The 24,590-nt window shown below is 33.3% G+C and overlaps 1 protein-coding gene across 1 annotated transcript in view; it reads left to right on the top strand.

Annotated features, from left to right (window-relative positions):
* COL11A1 (collagen type XI alpha 1 chain) overlaps positions 1-24,590 on the top strand; it is a 199,027-nt gene that overhangs the window by 35,405 nt on the left and 139,032 nt on the right. Inside the window, exon 5 of the mRNA XM_045546650.1 lies at positions 22,938-23,066. Coding sequence (XP_045402606.1) covers positions 22,938-23,066 — 129 coding nt within the window. The remainder of the gene's footprint in view (positions 1-22,937; positions 23,067-24,590) is intronic.

Genomic DNA, 24,590 nt, shown 5'->3' with positions numbered 1-24,590 from the left:
GGTGGATGTCCACGTGAGCTTTTGAATGGTGAGTTATCTTCTATTGTTATATGTATTAGTCTGTAGATGTCAATTGTATCTCGTTGATTGATAGTGCTTTTTAGTTCAATTATATCTTTACTAACTTTTGCCTGCTGTATGTGTTCATTTCTGATAGCAGGGTATTAAAGTCTCCAAAAGTAATAGAAGATTTGTCTATTTCTCCTTGTGGTTCTGTGAATTTTTGCCTCATGTATTTTGATACTCAGTTTTTAGGGGCATATGCATGAGGGGTGGTTATGTATTATTGGAGTATTGAACACTTTATTATGTAATATTCTTCTTTATCCCTTATAACTTTCCTTTTTCTGAAGTCTGCTCTGCTTGAAATTAATTTAGCTACTCCTTCTTTCTTGTAATTAGTATTAACATGTTATACCTTTCTCCATACCTTTACTTTTACTCTGTATGTGCCACTATATTTAAAGTGGGTCTTTTGTAGACAACATGTAGTTGGATCTTATTTTTTGATTCACTCTGACAGTCTCTGTCTTTAACAGGTTTATGTAGATCATTGAATTTTAAGGTGATTAATGATATAGTTGGAGTACGGTTTACCATATTTGTTACTGTTTTCTATTCCTTTTTCTTGGTCTTCATTTCTATTTTTCTCTTCCACAATTTTTCTACTTTTTGTAGTTTAAATTGAGCATCTTATGTGATTCTATTTTCTCTATTTTCTTAGCATTTAAATTATACTTTTTTTAAGAACATTTTTTTGGTAGTTGCCCCAGATTTTCCAATGTAGATTTACATCTAATCCAAGCCAAGTTTCAAATAACACTATACTGCTTCATGGGTAGTGCAAGTACCTTATAAAAACAAAATATTCCTAATGCCTCCCTCATGTTCTTTCTATCATTGCTGTCATTCATTTCACTTATACATAAGCTTACCATAAGCATATATAAATAATTTATACATTGTTGCTATTATTATTTTGAATAAACTGTTACATCTTAGATCAATTCAGATTAAGAAAAAAATTTTATTTTACCTTCACTTATTTATTCTCTAATCATTTTTCTTTCTTAATGTAGATTCAAGTTTCTCACCTATATTATCTTCATTCTTTGTGAAGAACTTCTTTTAACATTTTTTGCAAGGTAGGTCTACTGGCAAAAAATTCCTCAACATTTTTTAATTGAAAAAATATGTATTTCTCCTTCACTTTTGAAGACGATTTCTCAGGTTACAAAAGTATAGGTTGGCGGTCTTTTTCTCTCAACACTTTAAATATTTCACTCTACCCTCTTTTCCTTGTGTGGTTTCTGAGGAGAAGATGAATATAATTCTTATCTTTGCTTCTGTCTAGCTAAGGTGCTTTTTTTTTTTCCCTCTTGTTGCTTTCTGGATTTTTAATTTATTTTAATTTTTATGATATCTGAATATGATATTCCTAGATGTAATTTTTTTTGGCATTTATTTTGCTTCATGTTCTCTGAGGTTCCTTGATCTGTAATTTTTTTGTCTGACATTAATTTGAGGAAAATTCTCAGTCACTATTCCTTCAAATGTTGCTTCTATTATTTTCTCTCTTTCTTCTTCTGATTTTCCAATTATGTGTATATTACATCTTTTGTAGTTGTCCCATGGTTCTTGGATATTCTTTTCTGTTTTGTTCCCCAATCTTTTTTCTTTGCTTTTAGTTTTGGAATTTTCTATTTTCAGATCCTCAAAATTACATTCTTTCCTCAGCAGTGTCTAGTCTACTAATGAGCTCTTCAATGGCACTCTTCATTTATGTTACAGTGTTTTTGATCTCTAGCATTTAGGTGAGGCTGAGCTTCTGAACTGTGAACTTTATCAGTGCTTCTTAGACCTGCACCCCATCCACAGGTGGAATAGGGTGGCTGGAGGGGGATGGGGTTATGTATTTCCCTTCTTCTACAGGAAGGATAGAGGGAGCTGTAGTTGGGTATTTTCTTTCTGTCACACTGAAGGCTAATACATGGAGTTAGGTACAGGCATACCTTGTTATATTGTGCTTCACTTTATTGTGTCTTGCAGATACTTTTTTTAAAAAAACAAACTGAAAGTTTGTGGCAACCTTGCATTGAGCAAGTCTATTGGCACCATTTTTCCAACAGCATGTGTTTACTTCCTGTCTTTGTGTTACATTTTGGTAATTCTAGCAATATTTTAAACTTTTTCATTATTATTATATCTCTTATAGTGACCCATAATGAGTGATCTTTAATTTTACTATTTGTAATTGTTTTGAGGTGTCACAAACTGTGACCACATAAGGCAGCAAACTTAATCGATAAGTGTTGTGTGTGTTCTGATTGCTCCACTGACTGTTCTCTGACTCTCTTCCTCTCCTTGGGCCTGCCTAGTCTTCCCTGAGACACAACAATATTGAAATTAGGCCAATTGATAACTTCTAATGGCCTACAAGTTTTCAAGTGAAAGGAAGAGTCACAGGTCTCTCACTTAAAATCAAAAGCTAGAAATGATTATGCTTCATGAAGAAGGCATGTTGAAAACCAAGATAGGCCAAAGGGTAGGCCTCTTCTGCCAAACAATTAGCCGAGTCATGAGTGGCAATGAGAAGTTTTTGAAGGTAATTAAAAGTACTACTTCAGTCCACATATGGATGATAAGAAAGCAAAACAGCCTTATTGATGATATGGAAAAACTTTTAGGATCTGACTAGAAGATTAAGCTAGCTATAATATTCCTGTAAGCCACAGCCTAATCCAGAGCAAGACCTTAACTCTCTTCAATTCTGTGAAGGTTGAGAGAGGTCAGGAAGCTTCAGAAGAAAAGTTGGAATCTAAAACAGGTTGATTCATGAGGTTTAAGGAAGGAAGCCATCTTTGTAATATAAAAGTACAAGGTGAAACAGCAAGTGTTGATGTTGAAGCTGTAGAAATTATCCAGAAGATCTAGCTGAGATAATTAATGAAGGTAGCTACACTGATCAACAGATTTTCAATGTAGACAGAACCACCTTCTATCAGAAGAGGATGCCATTGAGGACTTTCATAGCTAGAAAGGAGAAGTCAATGCCTGATTTCAAAGCTGCAAAGGACAGACTGACTCTCTTGTTAGAGGCTAGTGCAGCTGATAAGTTTAAGTTGAAGCCAGTGCTCATTTACCATTCTAAAAATCCCAGGCTCTTAAGAATCATGTTAAATTTACTCTGCCTGTGCTCTATCAGTGGAACAAAAAAGCCTGGATGATGGTGTATCTGTTTACAGAAAGGTTTCTTGCATATTTTAAGCCCATTTTGAGACCTACTGTTCAGAAAAAAAGATTCATTTCAAAATATTCCTGCTCATTGACAATGCACCTAGTCACTCAAATACTCTGATAGAAATGTACAAGGAGATTAATGTTGTTTTCATACCTGCTATCCCTACATTCTGAAGCTTATGGATCAGGAGTAATTTTGACTTTCAAGTCTTATTTTTTAAGGCATATATTTCATAACACTATTTCTGTCCATAGATAGTGATTCCACTGATGAATCTGGGCAAAGTAAATTGAAAATCTTCTGAAAAGGGTTCAGCATGCCTGATGCCATGAAGAACATTGGTGATTAAATGGAGGAGGTCAAAATATCAACATTAACAAGATTTTGAAAGAAATTGATTCCAGTCCTCATGGATGACTCTGAGGGATTTAAGATTTCAGTGGAGGAATAATGGCAGATGTCATATAAATAGCAAGAGAACTAGATTTAGAAGTACAGCCTGAAGGTGTATTAAGGTTGGTGCAAAAGTAATTGTGGTTTCGGATCTTGAATTTTAAATCATTATAACTAGGTTGAAACACAGCTTTATTAATCAAAATAGGAACCATTACAATCAACACATTTTTGCAAATAAGAAATAAGTTTGTTTATTCCTATAGCATAAATATCCATGCTTTGGGATTCGAGGAACTCTTGGAAAGCATTTTCTGCATCCTGCTGGTTGTGGAAGTGTTTTCCCTGAAAAAAGTTGTCTAAGTGGGTTGGCGAGAGGTCAGGTGAAAATGGCGGATGAGGCAAAACTTCATAGCCCAATTTGTTGAACTTTTGAAGTGTTGGCTGTGCCACATGCAGTCAGGCATTGTCGTGGAGAGGAACTTGGCCCTTTCTGTTGACCAGTGTCGGCTGCAAGTGTTGCAGTTTTCAGTTCATCTCATCGATTTGCTGAGCATACTTCCCAGATGTAATGATTTCACCAGGATTCAGAAAGCTGTGGTGGATCAGACCGGCAGCAGACCACCAAACAGTGACCGTGACTTTTTTTTGGTGCAAGTTTGGCTTTGGGAAGTGCTTTGGAGCTTCTTCTCGGTCCAACCACTGAGCTGGTCATTGTATAAAATCCACTTTTCATCGCACGTCACAATCCAATCAAGAAATGGTTTGCTGTGGTTGCCTACAAGAAGGGAAGACGACACTTCAAAACGACGATTTTTTTTTATTTTCGGTCCACTCATGAGGCACCCATTTATCGAACTTTTTCACCTTTCCAATTTGCTTCAAATGCCGAATGACCATAGAATGGTCAACCTTGAGTTCTTCGGCAACTTCTTGTGTAGTTGTAAGAGGATCAGCTTTGGTGACTGCTAAATTGGTTGTTGTCAACTTCCGATGGCCAGCCACTGCGCTTCTCATCTTCAAGGTTCTCGTCCCCTTTCCAAAACTTCTTGAACCACCACTGCACTGTACGTTCTTTAGCAGTGCCTGGGCCAAGTGCATTGTTGATGTTGCGAGTTGTCTCTGCTGCTTTAGGACCCATTTTTGAACTTGCATAAGAAAATTGCTTGAATTTAATTTTTATTTAACATCATTTCCATAATTTAAAATAAATATAAAATAAACAGCAAGTAGTAAGTCATTAGCAAAAAAAAATAAAGTGAGAAATGCACATTAAAATGATGTATAACATAACCACATTCATTAAAGAATACATTCCAATATCAAACAGCAAATTTCAATATGCTAAAACTGCAATTCTTTTTACACCAACCTAATAACTGAACTATTGCAATCTCATGATAAAAGTTGAACAGGTGATGAGCTGCTTTTTATGGATGAGCAAAGAAAGTGATTTCTTGAGATAGAATCTGTTCTTTGTGAAGATGCTGTGAGCATTGTTAAATGATACCGAAGGATTTAAAATATGACATAAGTTTCCTTGATAAAGCCATGGCAGGGTTTGAGAGGATTGACTCTAATTTTGAAAGAAGTTCAACTGTGGGTAAAATGCTATCAAACATCATTGTATGCTGCAGAGAAATCTTTCATGAAAGGAAGAGTCAATTGATGTGACAGACTTCATTGTCATCTTAATTGAGAAGTTGCCACAGCCACCACAACCCTCAGTAACTACCACCCTGATTAGTCAGCAGCCATCAATTATGGAGGCAAAACCCTCTACCAGTAAAAGGATTAGATTACGACTCACTGAAGGCTCAGATGATCATTAGTATTTTTTAACAATAAAGTATTTTAAGTATTTTTATTTTAAGTATGCACACTGATTTTAGACATAATGCTACTGCATACTCAATAGGCTACATTATAGTATAAACATGAATTTTATATGCACTGAGAAACCAAAAAAGTTGTGTGACTCTCTTTATTGGCAGTATTTGCTTTATTGTGGTAGTCTAGAATCAAACTTGCCCTATCTCCTAAGTATGCCTGTTTTTTTCTTTCTCAAGTTAGGTTAAGCTTTGATGAAATCCCAGTAGATTAGATTCTAAATAAATAGTTTCTCCTGAGGGCATGCCTTGTTAAGAAGAATAGAATGTTCTGGTGACTTTTAAAATAATTCCTTTTTCTCCTCCTCTTTCTAGAAGCATGAGGGGATATTTTTTCTGATATTCACTGTCAAGACCTTATAGGGCTCCTGCAAGTAAAACTCACAAAATTTGGAGTCCTCCATCACTGGGTCCCCATGGAGTTTTTAACTCTTAGAATTTTTAACTCTCAGAATTTTGGTTTTGTTTGTCTCACATAAAGTAAGTACAAGAGCTATTCTGAGACTGGCATAAGTAGAATTAATCTCACTTCAATTATAAGTTCTTCCTACGTTGGTTTGGGTCTGTTACATATGCTTAATTCTGAAGATGGTCTGAGGATTGTGTGGTTCATACCAAAATTAGGTGATTTCCCTCATCTCAGATTCCCTGTATACTCTCTAACCTGCATTTTCCCCCTCTGGTTCCTCTGTCCAGAAACACAGGGTTTCTTTGAAAATTTTAGCCACGGCACTATTGTATTGCTCAGCTACTGGATTCCCCCTTGGGGCAAAACCTTGAAAAAATATGAAACCAAACAGTACCAACCATAGGTAACTTACCACTTGTAGATTCACTTCTCTAAATTTTGATTCTCTCCATAATCTGCTTGCTTTTGTGTAGTTCTCAGGTAGCTGTTTTTGGCATTTTGCTTAAAGTTTGTAGTTGTCATCAGCAGAAGGTTGGGCTGTATGGAGTTTTCACTGCCATAAGAGTATTGACATTCCCAAGACAAAAACATTTTAGAAGTATTAATTTCTTAGCAGGAAAAATTTATACCATTAAGCATATTACTTAAGCATATTACTTGCTGTAGTCTCATCTTTCAAATTTCTGACATTGGTATAACTCTGTTATCTCACAATTCATTTCTAAAACCCTCTTGCCCTGGTTTCTCTGTGGAACTTCTTTACTTAAGAAAGAGGAAAAAAATAAGCTGTTACTATTTTTAAAAATTTATTATTATATGCTCCCCATCTAGATTCTAAAATAGAAAGCTGTATCCATGAATCATTTCTTTAAATCTTTTTTATAAACTTTTTTACAAATACATAGAAGGTCTTTCATAAAATATGAACTTTACAAACAGAATAGCGGAAGTAAGTGGGCACACATGACAATATAATTTCCATAGTTTTTCTTGAGAAATGAAAGATGAAAGCAGAGGCATCATTTAGTTTCTAACAAGTGCAGGAATGGTTGAATGAAAAAGATTATGATAATGATAATTAAGTGTTTGGATTTATAAATCACATGCATGGTGGTAGTTAACCATATTGACTGTGGAGTCAGACAGCCGTGGCTTCATATTTCCATTTGTAACTTGACCAGCTTGCAGATCATGGACAAGATACACCACCTCTCTTTTTTCTTATCGGTAAAATGGAATAACAGTGCTACATATCTCATAGCATCATTTGAAGATTAAACAAGTTAAAGTTTATAAAGTATTGCTATCTGTGCATTGCCATACTGTTTTATAAGTGTTTGTTTAAAAAATGAACTTTTTTCCATTGATTATTTCTGAAATTAGGTGAAAATAGCAGATATGGTTAACATAGGAGCTACATTTGGCTTCCTAAGAGACTTAGTTTTCTGAAAGCAAAAATAAAATGTTATTCTACAATGGTACTTTACTACTTTGCTGTAGTAGCATAGGATAAGCAAAAGAGAAAAACAAGAAAGCTTTGAGTTTACTTATGGTTGTTCAGTTTTGTTCTTGTCTGTAAATCTTTGGTTAACATGCACATTTGGGAATGTAGCTGTGGCTTTTTTGAAATTATTGAAAGCATTTTCTGGAATCAGTGTTGTGATTCATGTTTTTTTTTGTAACGTATTAAGTCACCAAAATCATTTATTTTCTAGATGTCAGGAAATAATGTACAATTTTTTTTTTTTTTTTTAAGACAGAGTCTCACTCTTTTGCCCTGGCTAGAGTGCCATGGTGTCAGCCTAGCTCACAGCAAACTCAGACTCCTGGGCTTAAGCGATCCTTCTGCCTCAGCCTCCTGAGTAGCTGGGACTACAGACATGTGCCACCATGCCCGGCTAATTTTTTTCTATATATATTTTTAGCTGTCCAAATCATTTCTTTCTATTTTTAGTAGAGATGAGGTCTCGCTCTTGCTCAGACTGGTCTCAAACTCCTGACCTTGAGCAATCCTCCTGCCTTGGCCTCCCGGAGTGCTAGGATTACAGGTGTGAGCCACCGCACCCAACCAAGAAATAATGTATAATTTTAAGAGAAATAACAAACTGTGAATAGCAAATATGAGGTAAAATTTGGTAGATTTGATGTTCAAACACAATCCAAGTCCAAATTGGCATGTAACAAACACAAGTTTAATGCAAATTAGTGTTAAAATCCCAGGGGAGTGTCCCAGGTAATATTAAAATACACCCAGGTAATATTAGAATTCAGCAGCAACAGTAATTTAAAAACTCATGAACATGTTGAATTTCTCTAATATAAGACAACAATATGTATGTGCAGTTCTTTTATGAAAGGAAATTTTATGGCTTTCATGAAGAAATAGTCAAACGTATCTACATGGCAGTATCTTGTAGCAGTAGTTTTATAAAACATAAGATTTTTTTCTTACCGTAGCAAGTTTAGCATTTTTCAGATTTTATCCAGACTTAGTGTTAATCAATTATTTACCAAATTGAGATTCCAAATATGAATTTTTTCCCCTTTAACCTTTTTGATTTTAGGAGATATTTAAGTTACACTACTGACCACATGCATGGGAGTAGATCAAGCCACATTACTTTAATCCTTTTTTGAGAATCTAACTTAAAAGAGCATCTGTTTTGGGCTGTTTGATGTGTAATTACATTCCTTATTGCTGCACACCTACTTAGCCTGGCAAGTGTGGTGAAGAACAATACACAAAAATGTACTACATTATTTATGATACTCTTCAGTGATTCTGTAGTACATTTCTTCAGTTCTCCTTTCTAGATGCTGTACCTTATTATACAATAATAGCCTCAGAGTATCCTGTTCCCAGTCAGACCATCTGGGATCAGATCTGCATCATGGATTGTGATATGCAGATAATAGGCTGTTGGTTGGGACTTTATTGATCTTCTATTATAATTATATATGTAGTAGGATTTATGGCTGAAACTATTTCAAGAAGCTCAATGAAGCATTTGAGGCAGTCTCAGATTTCAGAACTCTATACAAATCCAAAGTACCACTGTATATAGGATATTGCTTGTCCTCTAAAAGAAGCGTTGCCTTTTGATTCAGTTCTCTACTTTGTTGATTAGTGGATCTGCCAGCAATACACCATAAAGTATCACACATTTTATATTGTCACTTGTATAAATTTTGTCTCTGTATAGATTACCTTTTTTTCCTTTTTAAGGTCTATTATTAGTCTGTAGTATTTTATTAGCTTTTCAAAGAATAAGCCATCTTGCATTTACGTTCTTGTTTTTGTGTCTGTATTACCATGTTGTTTTATAATTATCTATTAACATATAGCTTTCTTATTAGACTATAATTTCCTTGAAAGCAGGATTTATATCTTATTAATTTATATATTTCAGGAGCTGCATTAAGTACAAAGTTTGGCACAATGTTTATAGTTAATGAAGACCAGTAAATGCATGAATGAATGCTTTACTTGGAAATGATTAAGGCTTTGTTAGAGGTGTCAGGGAGTAGAAAGGGTGGTGATAGCCCTAAAATAGAATATGTCATTTGAAAGGTGGGTGTTTACTTAAGTGTTGATTATTCTCTGTTGAAGCCCCATAGATATTATAATGTAAAATATTGTGCTTGAATAAGGGAAATAGAGGCATAAATAAATAGTTGCAATAAAATATGATTGTGTTACATAATAAAGACATACAGATATTCAAGAGAGGGAATAATAGCTGGATCCATAATACTGAAAAATAAACGAACATTTAAAGATGAGAACACATTTGCAAAAGATGAAAGTTTAGCATGAACATGGTAGTTCTGTGAAACGTAAGGTGGTTTGGGGACACTTGGGAGACTACCTGGTTGGTGCGTAAAGACCTGTTTGCCTTTCACAGTATACTAAGGGGGTTGAACTTTAAACTGTGGGCCAAGAGAAGTTTCTTTAAGAAGAGGAATTAAGCATTCACATTTTTAAAAAATGCTTTTTGTGAAAGTGAAGGAAGGAGTTAGTCTACCATCGGAAGAACCTGATGGAAGAGATGAAAACATAAAATGTTGAATATTAGTTCAAATAAAAGGTATTATACTTAGAGACAAGATCATGGTGACAGAAATGTACAGAAGGGCTTACTATAGTATGCTGATGTGGGGTGGAGCTCGCAGGTGTTGGGACTGTTAGGATATATGGGGTTAAGCGTGGGAGGGACTTAATACTTTAGGCTTCTAGCACTGACACATAGGGTGTAAACAGGTGATGTTTACTTCCTACAGACATGGACTATTTGGAATTTTAGCTAAGTTTGAAGGGCTTTAACTCTCTTTTTTGTGATTTATGAACTATATATTTTTAACAAAGATTCAAGTTAATAAAAGGCCATGAGATTATCCTGGACAAAAGCATCTTATTTCACCATCTCGTCTACACTTCCTGAGTTTTATAGTAAATACAGTTAATGTGAAATTATTATTAGCTAAAAGAAGTATAATGAGAATATTGATATTATTTAAATTATTGTTTAAGCTTTTTTTAGAACTTAATTTTTTTAAGGCATGGTCCAGAGTTTATTTCTGTTTATAATATGACCGTCCATAGTTCTTAGAAGACTGGCAGGTAACTGGTGAGTGCTAAGTATTGTCTGTTATTATAACTAATAGTCTTATCTATTCCTTGGATAATTGGAAGAGCATTTTAATTGATCTCCCTGCTTTTGTCTTTCCCATCTGTTAATTTGATCTCTAGGCAGAAAGCCTAGAATAGCAAGTCTATTCCTGTCAAGTAGTGCCTGGCTGAAAGAATGAATGAGTGAATGAAGTATGTCATCTCTTTGCTCATAACCTTCCTGAGCATTTCATTTCATTGAGAGTTAACCTTCTTTCCATAGTCTGCAGGCTCTTGTGTGATCCATACCACACCCTGTGCTCCTCGACTGACTCCATCATTGGCTTCTCTCCCCGTTGCTTCCTGTGGGTTCCTGGCCCACGTTCCTTGAACAAATGTAGCAAGCATGCTCCTGCCTTGAGGCTGCTTATGCCTTGAGGACTGGGCATTCGCTAGTCCTTCTGCCTGGAAGCCTTTTGCCTAGATATCTACATTTTTTATTGTCTCAGTTCCTCAGGTGTTCCTACCTCAATGTCTCTGAATCAGCGAAACTCCATGATCCCACTTCTGTAATACAGCATCTTACTTCTTGACACACCACCCTTATCCTTTATTGTCTTGTATTCTTTATGAGATCTTATCACTTTCTGATATACTACATTTTGTTCGTTTTGATTCTTCCTCTGGAATATAAGCTCCAAGAGTGCAGGAGCTTTGTGCCTGAATCCATAAAATCTAGAATAGTGCTTGACATGTAATATTTTTTTAATGAATGAATAAATATATTTTCTAGCACTCATTAATTCAAATATATACCATCTATGGCAAACAAGGAAGCAGGAGGCAAGATCTGTTACCCCTTTCTAACCCTTTAATTTAATTCTTTATTTATATGATGGAATCAAGCCATATTGGTAGTTTTTAGTAAGAATCCTTGTTTAACATTGATAATTTAGAAATTGTAACATAAATGTGCACTTTTTTTGGTAGTGTTTTACCCAACTTTAGGCATTTTTTATAACACTTGGTAATAGAAGTCTGTTCAAGTAATATAGAACACTACTCATTTTCTTAAACCTGGTTTCTTAAGCTGGTTTTGGGATTCTATGTAATAAAAGTGCTGTGTGGGTAGCAGTTCTGTCTGTGATTATGTGGTTTCCTTCATTCTTTCCTTTAAATTATGGTTCAGATGCAATCTCTGATGCCTTTTTAGATTACACTAAAATTCTAAGCATTTTGGCAGCTTTCATTTACCACACAAAATAGTTGAGAAGGAATCATTAACTGTATGGAATGTTTGGAAAAAAAAAACTGTGATGAGAGTTAATGCCTTGGCAAATTCAGAAGTATGAGTAGACGGGAAGCATAGGTTTTCAATTAATCTTCTGATGATGGTAGTTACTTCTTAAGAATTTTATGCCATGTTTAAGATTTAATTTCAGCCTTGTTTCTGGATATACAATCAAAAACCTCTGCCAAGACCCACCGTATTTTTTGTCAAAGCTCTACTATCAAATGTGAATAGAAATTTTAGTGTCTAGGGAGTACCTTATGGAAATAGTATAGAATTTTATAAGCTATTGCTTATACAGTGGTGCATGCTAGACTGCTTAGCTAAGCGTATTTTTCTTTCTTTTGCATTATTAGTACATTTTTTTCCTCATGGACTTGATTTATAGAATAATGACTTTAGGATTCCTGAAACTAAACTTTTTTGGAACTTATTTTTGGAAGAATTATAACTGGATTCTGCAGCAACATTCCTTAAATTTTACAGTGCTGATACACTCATTGCCTAGAAGTCTACCATTCAAAGGAGAGTTCTCCTTTAATTTTCCCCAAATACTAGACTAAAAATACCTTATATCTGTGTACACTTGCCTGTTTAAAAACAGCTTAAGTCTGTATTATTTGTGTTTAGAATTTCAGAGGAAATACAAGACAAGTAGTAGTATTCTTAATTTACAGGTGTTGACATAGAGTCTTAGTGGTGCATAACTTTTGTGCCAGGAGATTCATTCACTGAACCCTTATTAAGTACCTACTGTATGCAGGTCTCATCTGAGAACTGTGGAGGCCTCAGACAAAACAGATGAGTCCCTGCTCTCACGAAGTTTGTATTCCAGTGAATTTAATTGAACAAAATAGATTGACCTGTTAAGTAGAGGACCCCAGACTATAAATTATACTTTTTTGTCTTCTAGAAGAGATGCTGTGCTTTCCTGGCAAGTGACACACATACTGGTTATTTGAATCTTTAAGCTTAGTTAAAAAATAAATATATGGAAGATGCCAATTGCTGTTTTCAGGCCTTCAAATATATGTTCTTTGTTTGACTTCTCACATTCTTTTTGAGTTCACTCTGAGTTCCAGCAGGAAATAGAACTATCCTCAGATGGCTTTAGAATTGTCAGCAGGGAGGCTAAGAAACTTAGCCTTACCTTTCTAGGGCTAAAGGGACAAAGGGCAGAAATAATACAGAGCTCAGTGAGAGCGGGAGTCCTGCAGAAGTACTTTCCACCAGTGGGAGCTGTATTAAGGTTTCCAGACCACTGTGACAAGCCAGGAACATGTGGGGGAAAACTACCCCAGCCTTTTTCTCATCCCACCTTCGAAACTCCAGGTGGTAACTTCCATTGTCTGTACTGGACATCAACCTGCAAGAGCATCTGGTGATAGAGGCTACAGACCTGAGATTCTCTGGGCACAGACTAAGGGATGGAAGTGTTATTAACAGGATTTGGGGAATCAACAGAGAATACCAAGTGTCCCTTTATGTAAAAGAAGAACTGAACACTTTCTTATAAATTATCTCACTTATGCCAACCAAGCACTTCCAGATAATTCCTCTGATTTTTTCAGATGAAAGTTGTTTCCTCATTTCCTCCAAATTACTTTTTTCTTCATAATTGGAATATAGTAGGTGATAAAGAAATATGTTTGTTATATATTGTTTATTTGTGTATAATAATCTCAGTGACCAGGCTATAAGCTATTTGAGAGAAGGATGTTTCTGATTTACCCCTTTATTCCTTTTCCTCCTATCCATGGTGTCAGCGTGATACTTTGTCTCTATAAATATCTGTTGAATAAATGGATAGGTAGAATGATTGATTATGAAAGCAATCTTATTTTTAAATTCCTTGTGCAATTTAGACCTAAAAATTACAGAAGAAATATAATTATTATCTTATTTATAATGTATCTGGGCCTATTAAATTATGACCATACGTAAAAGAAAAATATTTTGTTTTGAAAAAAATGTAGCTTGTCCTAAAATAATGTCGTATGGTGCCTCTTGAATGTAGGAATGTTGTTTAAAAGATTTGTTTTTGCCTTCAACCAAAATATAGCATTTTCCAAATACTCTCATTTCAATAGAGAACTCTAGCTTTCAATTTTGAGCATGCCACTTATCTTTGTTCAATAGACATTACAAGTTGAATGTACAGACTGACTATATTCTGTGGAGCAAAGAAGTTTTCACATTTGACACTAAGAAAACATTTTTGTTTTCAACTTTAAAAAAGAATCAAAGGTGGATCAATTACTTTACAATATATATGTATATACATACTTTTAAAATCCTTTTATAATTATATATTTCACAAAATGGCCAGTTTTGATTTAATGATATTTTCATTCACTAAAGGATGTTTCATTCATTGTTAGATAGTAGAGGAGTGCAACAGAGTAAAAATAAGGAAATATTTTTTGAGAAGTGTGTTATTTCTGGGACAGTGTCATTTTATGTAAATTTAGAACAATAAATGTGTAGAAATGCTGTTACCAATTACTTCTTTTCCTTCCCTGACAGACATTTTCTCTAAGGGATCTAAGAATAGGCAGCAAAAAAAAAAAAATGATACTGAAAATTGATATGTAAAAAATTGATCCCCAAATATTTAGTATTGGGTTGAAGGAATAAATGTGGCGGTTCAACTGGTAAACTCTTTATGAAATGGTGCAAATAGTCTATAATTTCTTTTCATATTCCAAAGACAATGATTACTTTAAAAATAAGCCTAAAATTTACTGCTAAGTCAATGACTTTGAAATATAAAGTAAGTGTCAAATTGTACTGTTAACCTTGTGTGACATGCAGGGAAAGTCATGTGACCTAATTACCTATGCTGATATTAGTTATATGAACTTCTCCTTTGAGTCTAAATGTTAAAATACAACTTAACTATTAAAGTTAACTTGTCACATAAAAATTTAAAAATAAGTATAAAAGCATATAAAAAGTAAATGCTGATCAGAAATTTATTATAAAAAATTCACATTCAAATGGAGATGTGCTGTAAATGTAAAATATATACCACCTTTCAAAGACAATAGGAATAATAATTAATATTTTTTATATTAAGTACATGTTGAAATTAATTATATGTTTTGGACATATTGAGTTAAAAGCAAAATTTATAATAAAAATTTTTAAAAATAAAAAATATTACATGATGACTAGTATTTTCTTTCATAGGAATGTTTTTTTCAAGTTGACTTTTAAAAATAAGTTTATAAAGTGTTTTCCATTTTGTTTTATAATGCTCATTTTCATTTTTTTAAATGTTATTTTCAATTATATTATTTTGGACAGCAGATGTTCATAATAAGTATTGAATGAATTTATTTTGGGCAGGGATCAAATTGTGGTGACAAATTTTAAATGTTATTTACTTAAAGAAACATTGAAATGAAAAATCCTTTTGTAATTTGAGAGTCATCTCTTAGTTTTTTTCAGAATTGTAATTTAAACTTTTACATAAGAATTTTCTTAAAGCAACAAGGAACTAAGTATGTTGTTTTAGTCTTGATTTACATTAATATGAAGTGATTATGAAGTGAAAATACAAAAAAGTGTCATTCTGAGGTATATATATGGTATATATATGTATATACACACACATATAAAATTCAGATATGGTGATTTGTTTTCTAACTTTTTTCTTTTCCATTGTTGACATGAAGTAGGATTAGAATATAACTTGATTAAATGGAACTAATGATACAACCAAGAATGGTTTTAATCTTTTACTAGCACAATGAAATGTATTTAAAAAATAGTCATATAAGTAGATGTTTAAGCTTAGTATCAACTCTAGCGTAATTTAAGTTGATAAAGTTTTTAGAAACCTCTGGTAAGTATACTTAAAAACTTGTTGCCTCTGAAATCTTTGCTTATACTTGGAGTCAAATACTTTGTTATCACTTTTACTTTCCATTATCTCCAATGGACTGAGTGATATTTATGATGATGATACTGTCAAATGTATAACCTCTGATTACCCTGAGTTCTAGCTAATTGCCAAATTAGATCAGCCATATTTCTACAGCATCTACTTAATACTGGGCCCTGAAAATAGCCAGTTATTATTTCTATTATGGATAAACAAAATCTGTTTTGGAGTCTTCAGGTTTTTTTTTGTTTTTTGTTTTTGTTTTTATTTTTTTGCAGTGCCCTTTATTCTGTTATAAAGACAACATTTGAGAGGAATAAGAGCAATCTATTATGAACTCAGTCTGTATTACTTTTCTAGGACTGCCATTATAATTTTAGCCACAGACTGAATGGCTAAAATAATGTAAATCTATTTTCTCACAGTTCTGGAGGCTAGAAGTCCAAGATCAAGGTGTTCGCATGGTTGCTTTCTTCTGAGGCCTCTTACCTTGGCTTGTATATGTGCATCTTCTCCCTGTGTCTTTACATGATCTTCCCTGTGTCTGTGTCCTAATCTGTCTTCTTACAGGAGACCAGTCAGGTTGGATCAGGGCCCATTCTAATGACTTCATTTAACCTTAATTACCTCCTTGAAGGCCCTGTCTCTAAATACAGTCACAATCTGAGGTACTGAGGCTTAGGATTTCAACACATAAATTTTGGCAGACAGAATTCAGCCTTTAGTACTCAGTCTGGACAAGTTCTTCTTGTCCTTGATTATCAATGAAAAAAAGAGTTGTAAGGTTGCTATAGAAAAGCTGTCAGGTTAAAGGGAAATTTACTGCTGATTCTTGTTGATTCTTGTAACTTGGTTTGGCTTCAGTGATAAAACTTGATAGTCTGCTAGTAGAGGAGGAATGCAATTCAAGATTAAATGAAGATTATTTTTCTAAATGAAAAACTGAATTTATTCCAGAAATTTATTTATCATTAATTTATGACCATTATTTATCAGTTCCCTTATTAGGCTTCAGAAGTTGACACCCAAAATCTTTCACGTTTATTATGTTTCTATCTGAGTAAATGGCTTTGCCGTCCTACCATTGCTTACTCCAGAACCTGCAGAATTACCCTACTCTCCCCTTTAGCACACTTTCCTCCATCTCTCCTTGTCATTCCCATCCCACTCCATCATCAGCATCCAGTCTTCAAATCTCACAGGTGCTTTTTGTTAATATGTCTCTGATCTACTCCATTCCTGGTACTGCTGACTTGGTTTCAATTCTCAACACTTTATTGAAATAGACTGCTGTTTCCCTTGACTCCAGACCAGATGCTTCTAAATTATCCTTCTGTTTGTTGTCAAAGTGACTGTGTTAATATACAACGTAGATCAGTTTGTTTCATTGATCAGCGTCCTTGAATGACACACCATAACTTTCAGGATTCAGTTCACCCATGGGGTATGTCTTAAATCGGTTCCTTACTTATTATTTTTAAAAATCTTTATCACTTTCCACTCTTTCACTCTTCATCGTCACTGTGTCCTTCCCCCTTCCTTCCAGCTCTGAATCACTTATGTGTACTTCTTTCAATTTGTCATACAGTTTCATGACTCAAAAGTTTTGTTTAAAATGCTTTTTCTGTTTAATGCTATTTCCCTCTCCATCTTCTTCATGCAGCTAACTCCTATTGGCTCATAAAGTATCATCAAGATTGTTCCAAAAACCATTTCATAAATATGTTCATTCCTGTTGAGATACCCACATGATGCAAGTTAATGGAGACAAGAATGTGCTACAGGAAGTTGGAAGCTAGATGATTTTATGGAACAAAATTGCAGCTATGTGATTTACTCCAGTGTTGGGGGAGATGAAATATCTTATCTTAGAAATTTCTGAAATTTAGTGAGGCATACAGTCAACAGTTATTTGAAGTCTTCTTTTCCAGATCTTACCAAAAGTAAATTGTTCACTTAGAATATAAAATATTTCCAAGTTTTAATACTAAAAGTTTAGATCTTCCAAGATTTAGAAGGGAGTTGAAAGCCTTAAGGAATTGTACAGTCATTAGTTGCTAGATTGACATTCAAGAGAGACCATTGTTTTTCAGATATAGTTGAACATGATCCAACATCTGCACTAGCTATTTTAATTGTATCTGAATTTCTTCTGCTTTTCTTCTGATCCTGTTACGTTCCAAGCACATAATCCATCCACAGGTCGCATTATTCAATCAGATGGAATTGAACACGACAGCTTATCAGAGCCCGGTTTTCCATTGCTCATTCTCTAGAGTCAGCTGCTGTGCTGTAGAGTTCAGTGGATGCCCAGATTGGGAACTGACATGAACCAAGCACTGGTTGGCTTCACATAGGACCAGGAGTTGAATCAGAAAATTTATACGCTTAACATTGACACGTTGACATGTGATCATAAGATATTAGACCAATTTTATGTACCATACTTTTTCAATAAATGTGATGCTTTACAGACACACACAAAGCTAAATTTGTTTTTACTTGTGTATTTCATAGAACATTATGTAATTACACTTATAGCACAGAAAATGGAAATAGCTAGGCCTTGAAAAGATGTTCTCTCTCTGTGTAAATAAATGTGCATGTGTGCGTGTTTACATGTAGTTATATGCAAACCAAAGTAAAAAAAAGAAACAAAAATTGTTAACACATGCATTATTTTTTGGTTTTAAAAGAAGTATAAACTATAACTTATATAACTGGTATTGATAAAAAATGTGGTGAAATACTTTTGCAATGCACGTGACAGAAGAAACTCATCTATGTAGACACTTTCTATTTAATTTTCTAACATTCGCTTAGCTTTCCTCGTCTATACCAATACTGTCTGTACTATACTATAGTACAAACTATACTATAGTACAAACCCGGTTGACACAGCTGTAGATTGCAAAGTAATTGTAACAACTCGATCTTAATCTTGGCTTTGTTGATCATTAGTAGAGAAGGATGGCTTTTTCATGTCTACAAATGCCAGTTTTATTTGGCAACTTCATTTTTTTTCACCTGTGGAAAATTTTATGAAACTATTGAATCTAAATATTTACAGTTCATTCAACCTGCAACAATGTTTTTGTTTATCTACAGACCGTCTCACAGCATGTTGTAGGATTAACATAAAACACTAAAAAATGTCTTCTGGGGAAAATAGTATTGTAGATTTCTTACTGAATTTTCCAGTTTCTTTCCGGCAGTATATTTTATGGCTAACTATTAAACACCTGAAATAAGAATTTATAGTGGAAAAGTTGTCAGGATTCCATTTAATGAAGTCGAGTACTGTAAATAGAATAAGAGGTACTTAGGGAATCAGTAGTATTCTTAAAAATCTACTATTTTTAAAATTATAAGATAGGCAAATTTTTTGTGTTTCAGCTCAGTCCTTTGTAATTCCTATATAATTAAATTTGGAATTCTAGAATTTTTAGTCCTGGTGAAGACCTTAGATCTCTCAAAGCATTCATCTTACAAATGATAAATTAGGTTGAGTGATGCACAATTCCAAGTAGTTAATGGCAAACCTGGGAGAAAATTTAGGAAGCAGGGCTTCTAATTGAAACCCTCAGTTATTCCATTACTCAATGATACACTCAATGATGCCTCATTATTGTTTTTCTAAACATCAGAAAGAAGAATTGTGTATTTAAATTTCTTTTTGTTACCTGTTATTATTCATTTATAACAATTCAAGTGTGTTTACTCAGTGTTCTAAATTGATCAGCTGGTGTTTGAAAAATACCATCAATATATTTTTAGAACTTATATTCATTTGCTCTGAGGCTGCTTAAAATAATTAGGTATTAGACAATATTAGAGACTCTCCTATTTACAAAATTGTTGGAAAAAAATCTCAGAAACAATCTAATTTGATTAATCAATTATTTACATTGCCTCATGAGATATGAAAATAAATATTTTCAAGTTGGAAATTCTAATAACAATTATGATTGTTTTAAACCATGTAGTTTCCTGTATGGATATTTTCTGCTTTTGCTCTATTTCATGTTTCACTGGAAATAAAGTAGGTATTTCCTTATTTGGCTGTTACCTGAGCACACTACCATTTACATGTACTTTTAAAGCACTTTTTGATTGAGTGGAATGAACGAATTAATGACTGAAGTGACTAAATAACTTGAATAGATTTAATAAAATCTGAAAGATTAGTGGAGAAATTTCTGAGTTCAACAAAATCTATCACAAGGATGACTAAACATTGTAATATTTCATGTCAATGAATTTTTTGTTGGTGGATTTGTGTTTTTGACTTTTTAATTTTGCTCATTTTTCTGGTGATAATGAGACATTCTAGATGAACATTACTGGCACATAATTGGTAAATGGTGATTTAAATGTAAGAAAATGGAGCAAAAATGGGGCAGGGAAAACCACCAAAAAGGAAAAGGTTAAAAATGAGATATCCATGAGGGGCTTTGAAAAATCCCAGCATTATTCTCAAGATCTAGAAGACCTGTGTGACTGTCCAGGTGAGACCTAAGGAGGCCCTAATATTTCACACATGGCTGACCTTGAGGGTCTGCACAGCAAGGAATGAGAGCTAGGGCAGAGCTGTAAACTCTAGGAGTCTTAGAGGTGTGCTCCAAGGCATACAGAAAACCTGTTGGGATACTAATTGGTTCAATGCATTTAAGGAAATCTCTGTCTAATCATTTGCTTATCATTAACCTAACCACGCAGAGACCTCAGTGGCTATAGGCAACAAAAAATACTGACTTAGAGAATTACTTCAGGAAAGTCACCAAAAAAACAAGCAACAACAACTCCAAAAAAAAAAAAAAAAAAAAAAAATAGTAGGCTAGAGGAGAAAAGGATAGAATCTGATTTTGGTGTTGTCATTTAAAATGTTCGACTTTCAACACAAAACTTTCAATATTATGAGGTAACTAAAGAAACAGGAAATTATGTACTATACAAAGTAAAAACAAAGCAAAACAAAACAGTAAGAACCATCTTTGAAGAAGCACAGACATTGTACTCACCCCCAAAAGACATCAAATCAGCAAGTATGAATATGTTAAAAAAACTAAAGAAAATCATGTCTAAAGAACCAAATGTGAAAGTATGATAATGATGTCTTACCAAATACAGAATAGCAGTAAAGATGGAAATTATAAAAAAGAACCAAGTAGAAGTATTGGAGTTAAAAATTATAATAATGCAATGAAAAATTGACTAGAGGAGCTCAAAAGATTTGAGCTGACAGAAGAGAGAATTAGTGTTTTTGAAGATAGATCAATTAAGTACGAGAAAAAGAAAGGCAAAACATGAAAAAAGGGTACCAGACCCTCAGACACCTTTGGGACACAATCAAACATACCAACATAGGTATGATAGGAGTCCCAGAAAGAATAAAGGGCAAAAAACATGTTTTAAAAATGTCTGAAAACTTCCCCAAGTTGATGAAACATGTTAATCTACACATTCAAGACTCCGAACAACTACAAGTAGGATAAACTTGAAGAAACTTATACTTAGGCATATCATAATCAAACAATCAAAAGGGGTGATAAAATCTTCTGAAATTAGGTTGTGTGATGGTTGTATTACACTGTGAATGAACTAAACCCATTGTATTGTAAATTTTAAAAGAATTAATTTTATATATGAATTATATCTCAATGGAGCTGTTATTTTTTAAAAGAGAAATGTAGGAATGGAAGTATAGATTTTTGAACCATCAGAATAAACACTAATTTTAAGGATGAGAATATAATACTTTTTTAGATAGAAGAAAGAACAATGCAAATAAAAATATTGCCATACCACAGGTAGTAACCACAGTATTTAATAAAAGATTGACTGCCAGAATTAAATAATTTATGTTCCTTTCTTGGCATTTCACATACCATTTTGCTTATATCTTTTCAAGTTATGAATTTTGTTACACATTTTATTACAGTTTTAAATATTCTTAAACACTAGATTTCACTCCCCGAAGAGCAGAGATTACATCAAGTTTATGTTTCTGTACCTGCTGTACTAAGTTCAACATTTTGTGTATAATAATTCTTCAGCAAACTTTTGTTAATGAGTAAATGAATGTTGTGATATAAATGTGGTAAGAATTTTTTCCTAGTCCTCGATTTTACAGATTTTTATAATTTTATGTCCACATATTCATCAGGTCCTAAATAAATTCTGTTGATAAGATAGAGAGCAAACTGGAATGACTTTGAAATTATTCAGAATGGAATTAGAAATTCTGTGAATTAGATTTATGTGCTCAAACTTACAGGGACTTGAATCTCTAAGTTGAATGAGTATCAGCCTAGATATTCCTCTGAGCCTGGGTATAATTCTGAATTAATATTGTCATGACCCACAGATTTATATCAAACTTGTTTCAGGTTGAAATAAATCCAGGTGGAAGCAGTCAGATTGCTTTGAGAGGAGAATATTTGGATTTTTCTTTTCTTTACACAAGTTCCAAAAGCTCCTGAAATTAAAACTCTTTAGATAATCCTATTGTTAAATATTACTAATCTTTGTCATTTTATTAAAATCATACAGATTTCAGAATGAGTGATTTTTAATATATGCTTAGGAAGTCCTTTTTTAAAATAAAAATTCACCAAACCTATGTTTTTTTTTTTTGCTTACAATTTGAATTTTTTGTATGTCGGTATTTTTTATTCATCTTTGTAGATAGTAATTTCCTTTAATACTGATTCCTCTAACAAAGCACAATAACTGGATCTATACTTTTACTTTAAAACTCTCTCATAAATTTGCCTAACAATAACAATTCAGTTTGTTAATTGAGCTTTTTAGTTATTTAGTATTAGAATCACATTATTGTTTTTATATATTTACAGTCTTTAAAATTAGTATTGACTTTTTTTTTTTATCAGCCTTTTACTTACATTTCATTTGTCTTCTACCATGCAGAATTAAACTGTGCATGCAGTAAAACTGAGTTTTGACACATGGATGCATGCATATAGCATAGATATCCTGAACCAGAAAATCATGTGGAATAAACAGTTAATATTTACAGATGATATGTAAAATAGGTCTGAGTTTCTCTCTTTATCTTGTAAGGCTATTCTTAACATTGAAATATTAGTGATTTTTCTTCTTCAGATACTTAAAAATAAATTGTTTTGAATAAATCTTGCGCTGGATATATGTGTCTTTGAGTACGCTGACGACATCCATGTCTGTTTCTTTGCAGGGGGACATCCAACAGTTTTTGATCACAGGTGACCCCAAGGCAGCATATGACTACTGTGAGCATTACAGTCCAGACTGTGACTCTTCAGCTCCCAAGGCTGCTCAGGCTCAGGAACCTCAGATCGATGAGGTGAGGAGGACAAGATCAGAGCAGTCTTCTGTTTGCAATGATGTGGATGTAGACTTGCAGTTTGGGGGGGTTATACCTATTCAATTTTAATTAAACTATACTTTGTATTTAATAGTGTCTTAATATTTCTAGGAAGAAGTGACTTGAAAATCTTTGGTATTGTTTTCCTCTTGTTTAAGCATTTTGTTACTTAAATTTATTAGAAATAGAGATCCCTTACTTGGATACTGTATACATAAGGATATTTCATTTTAGGGGCAGGTAAGAAAAAGATAATTTTGACAGCTGTATTTCTGCCCTCAGCATTTAAATAATTAGCACAGCTTTAAGGTAAGACTAACTTGTCTTCTGGTGCTTGCCATTGCCCTAGACCTTTGGCAATTCATACAGATGGAAAAGTGATATTAGAATTATCTTAAAGTTTTTAGACTATGTTGAATAATTAGAGAGAGCTAAAAAAAATTTCACACAGAGAAATTTTAAAGTAGTTGAACTGGAAGGGATTTAGGCTTTAATTGGAAGCAAAACTGTATTTTTGGATTTTTTTTCCTCAAGACTTAGAGTGTTAAATTTTAGAAGTAGGGGTAAAAGTTTAAAAAACAGCAAGACTGTTCAAAAAATAGCTCAAATATTATTTTTCTTCCATTTTAAACATGCTATTAGATGCCACCATTTCAGTTTTACTTTTTAGAATAGGTTAACCTTATTTTTTAAATTATTGTTATTTCTGCCTGTAAATTCAGGTTGTACTTTGCAATTTAAATGCCAGAAATATGTTTTTGACACTACGTTACTTTTTAAGGTATAATAGTGAATTCTGTTGCACAAATCTTTCCCATGACTTCATTTTAGTTTGTTTGTTTTTTTTTTTTAAACAGGTAAAGTCTTAAGAAGCCGAGAGGAAAGTAAATATGAGAGAGCAAAGAGACATTACTTGGATATTTTATTTGCCTGTTTCACAGTTCTCAAGTGCTTTATTTTTTAAATTTCCTCATGATTCACTAAATATGTTTTCTGTGAATTCTGATATGATAGGTAAAATACCTATCAGATTTAATGTTTTTATATCTGAGGCTTTATTTGATGACTTAATTTCAAAATGTATAGGATTTAGTGTACATGCTCAAGATTGATGAGATTTATTTTGCACCTTTGCTCTTTAAAGAAAGATAAGGCTTATGTTTTTTAGCAAGAGATATGGCTCTGATTTTTGGAAGAAAGAAAGATTTACGTTCTTAATATACCACCTTGAGTTTTTTTGTTCCCATGTTTTAATGCCATTATGTCAGGTAAGCTGAGTTATTTTAAATCAGGGTAATTTTTATCCATCTTGTTAAGTTCATTTAAAAGTGAACTGGCCTTTTACAATTTTAGTCGTTGATATGTATATTTAACATGCTGTTGAGATGAAACTTGCTTTTACTGGAAGCATTTAATGGGAGAAACACTGTTATCTATAATAGAAACTGCATGACAATCTGGTTGGGTAATGCAGTAATAAACAGCATTTGTTACAGATTTCTA

The sequence above is a fragment of the Lemur catta genome, chromosome 3 (assembly GCF_020740605.2).
Source record: "Lemur catta isolate mLemCat1 chromosome 3, mLemCat1.pri, whole genome shotgun sequence".
Classification (NCBI taxonomy): Eukaryota; Metazoa; Chordata; class Mammalia; order Primates; family Lemuridae; genus Lemur; species Lemur catta.
The sequence above is the reverse complement of the archived record's forward strand: the minus strand, read 5'-3'. Positions and strand labels throughout refer to the sequence as shown.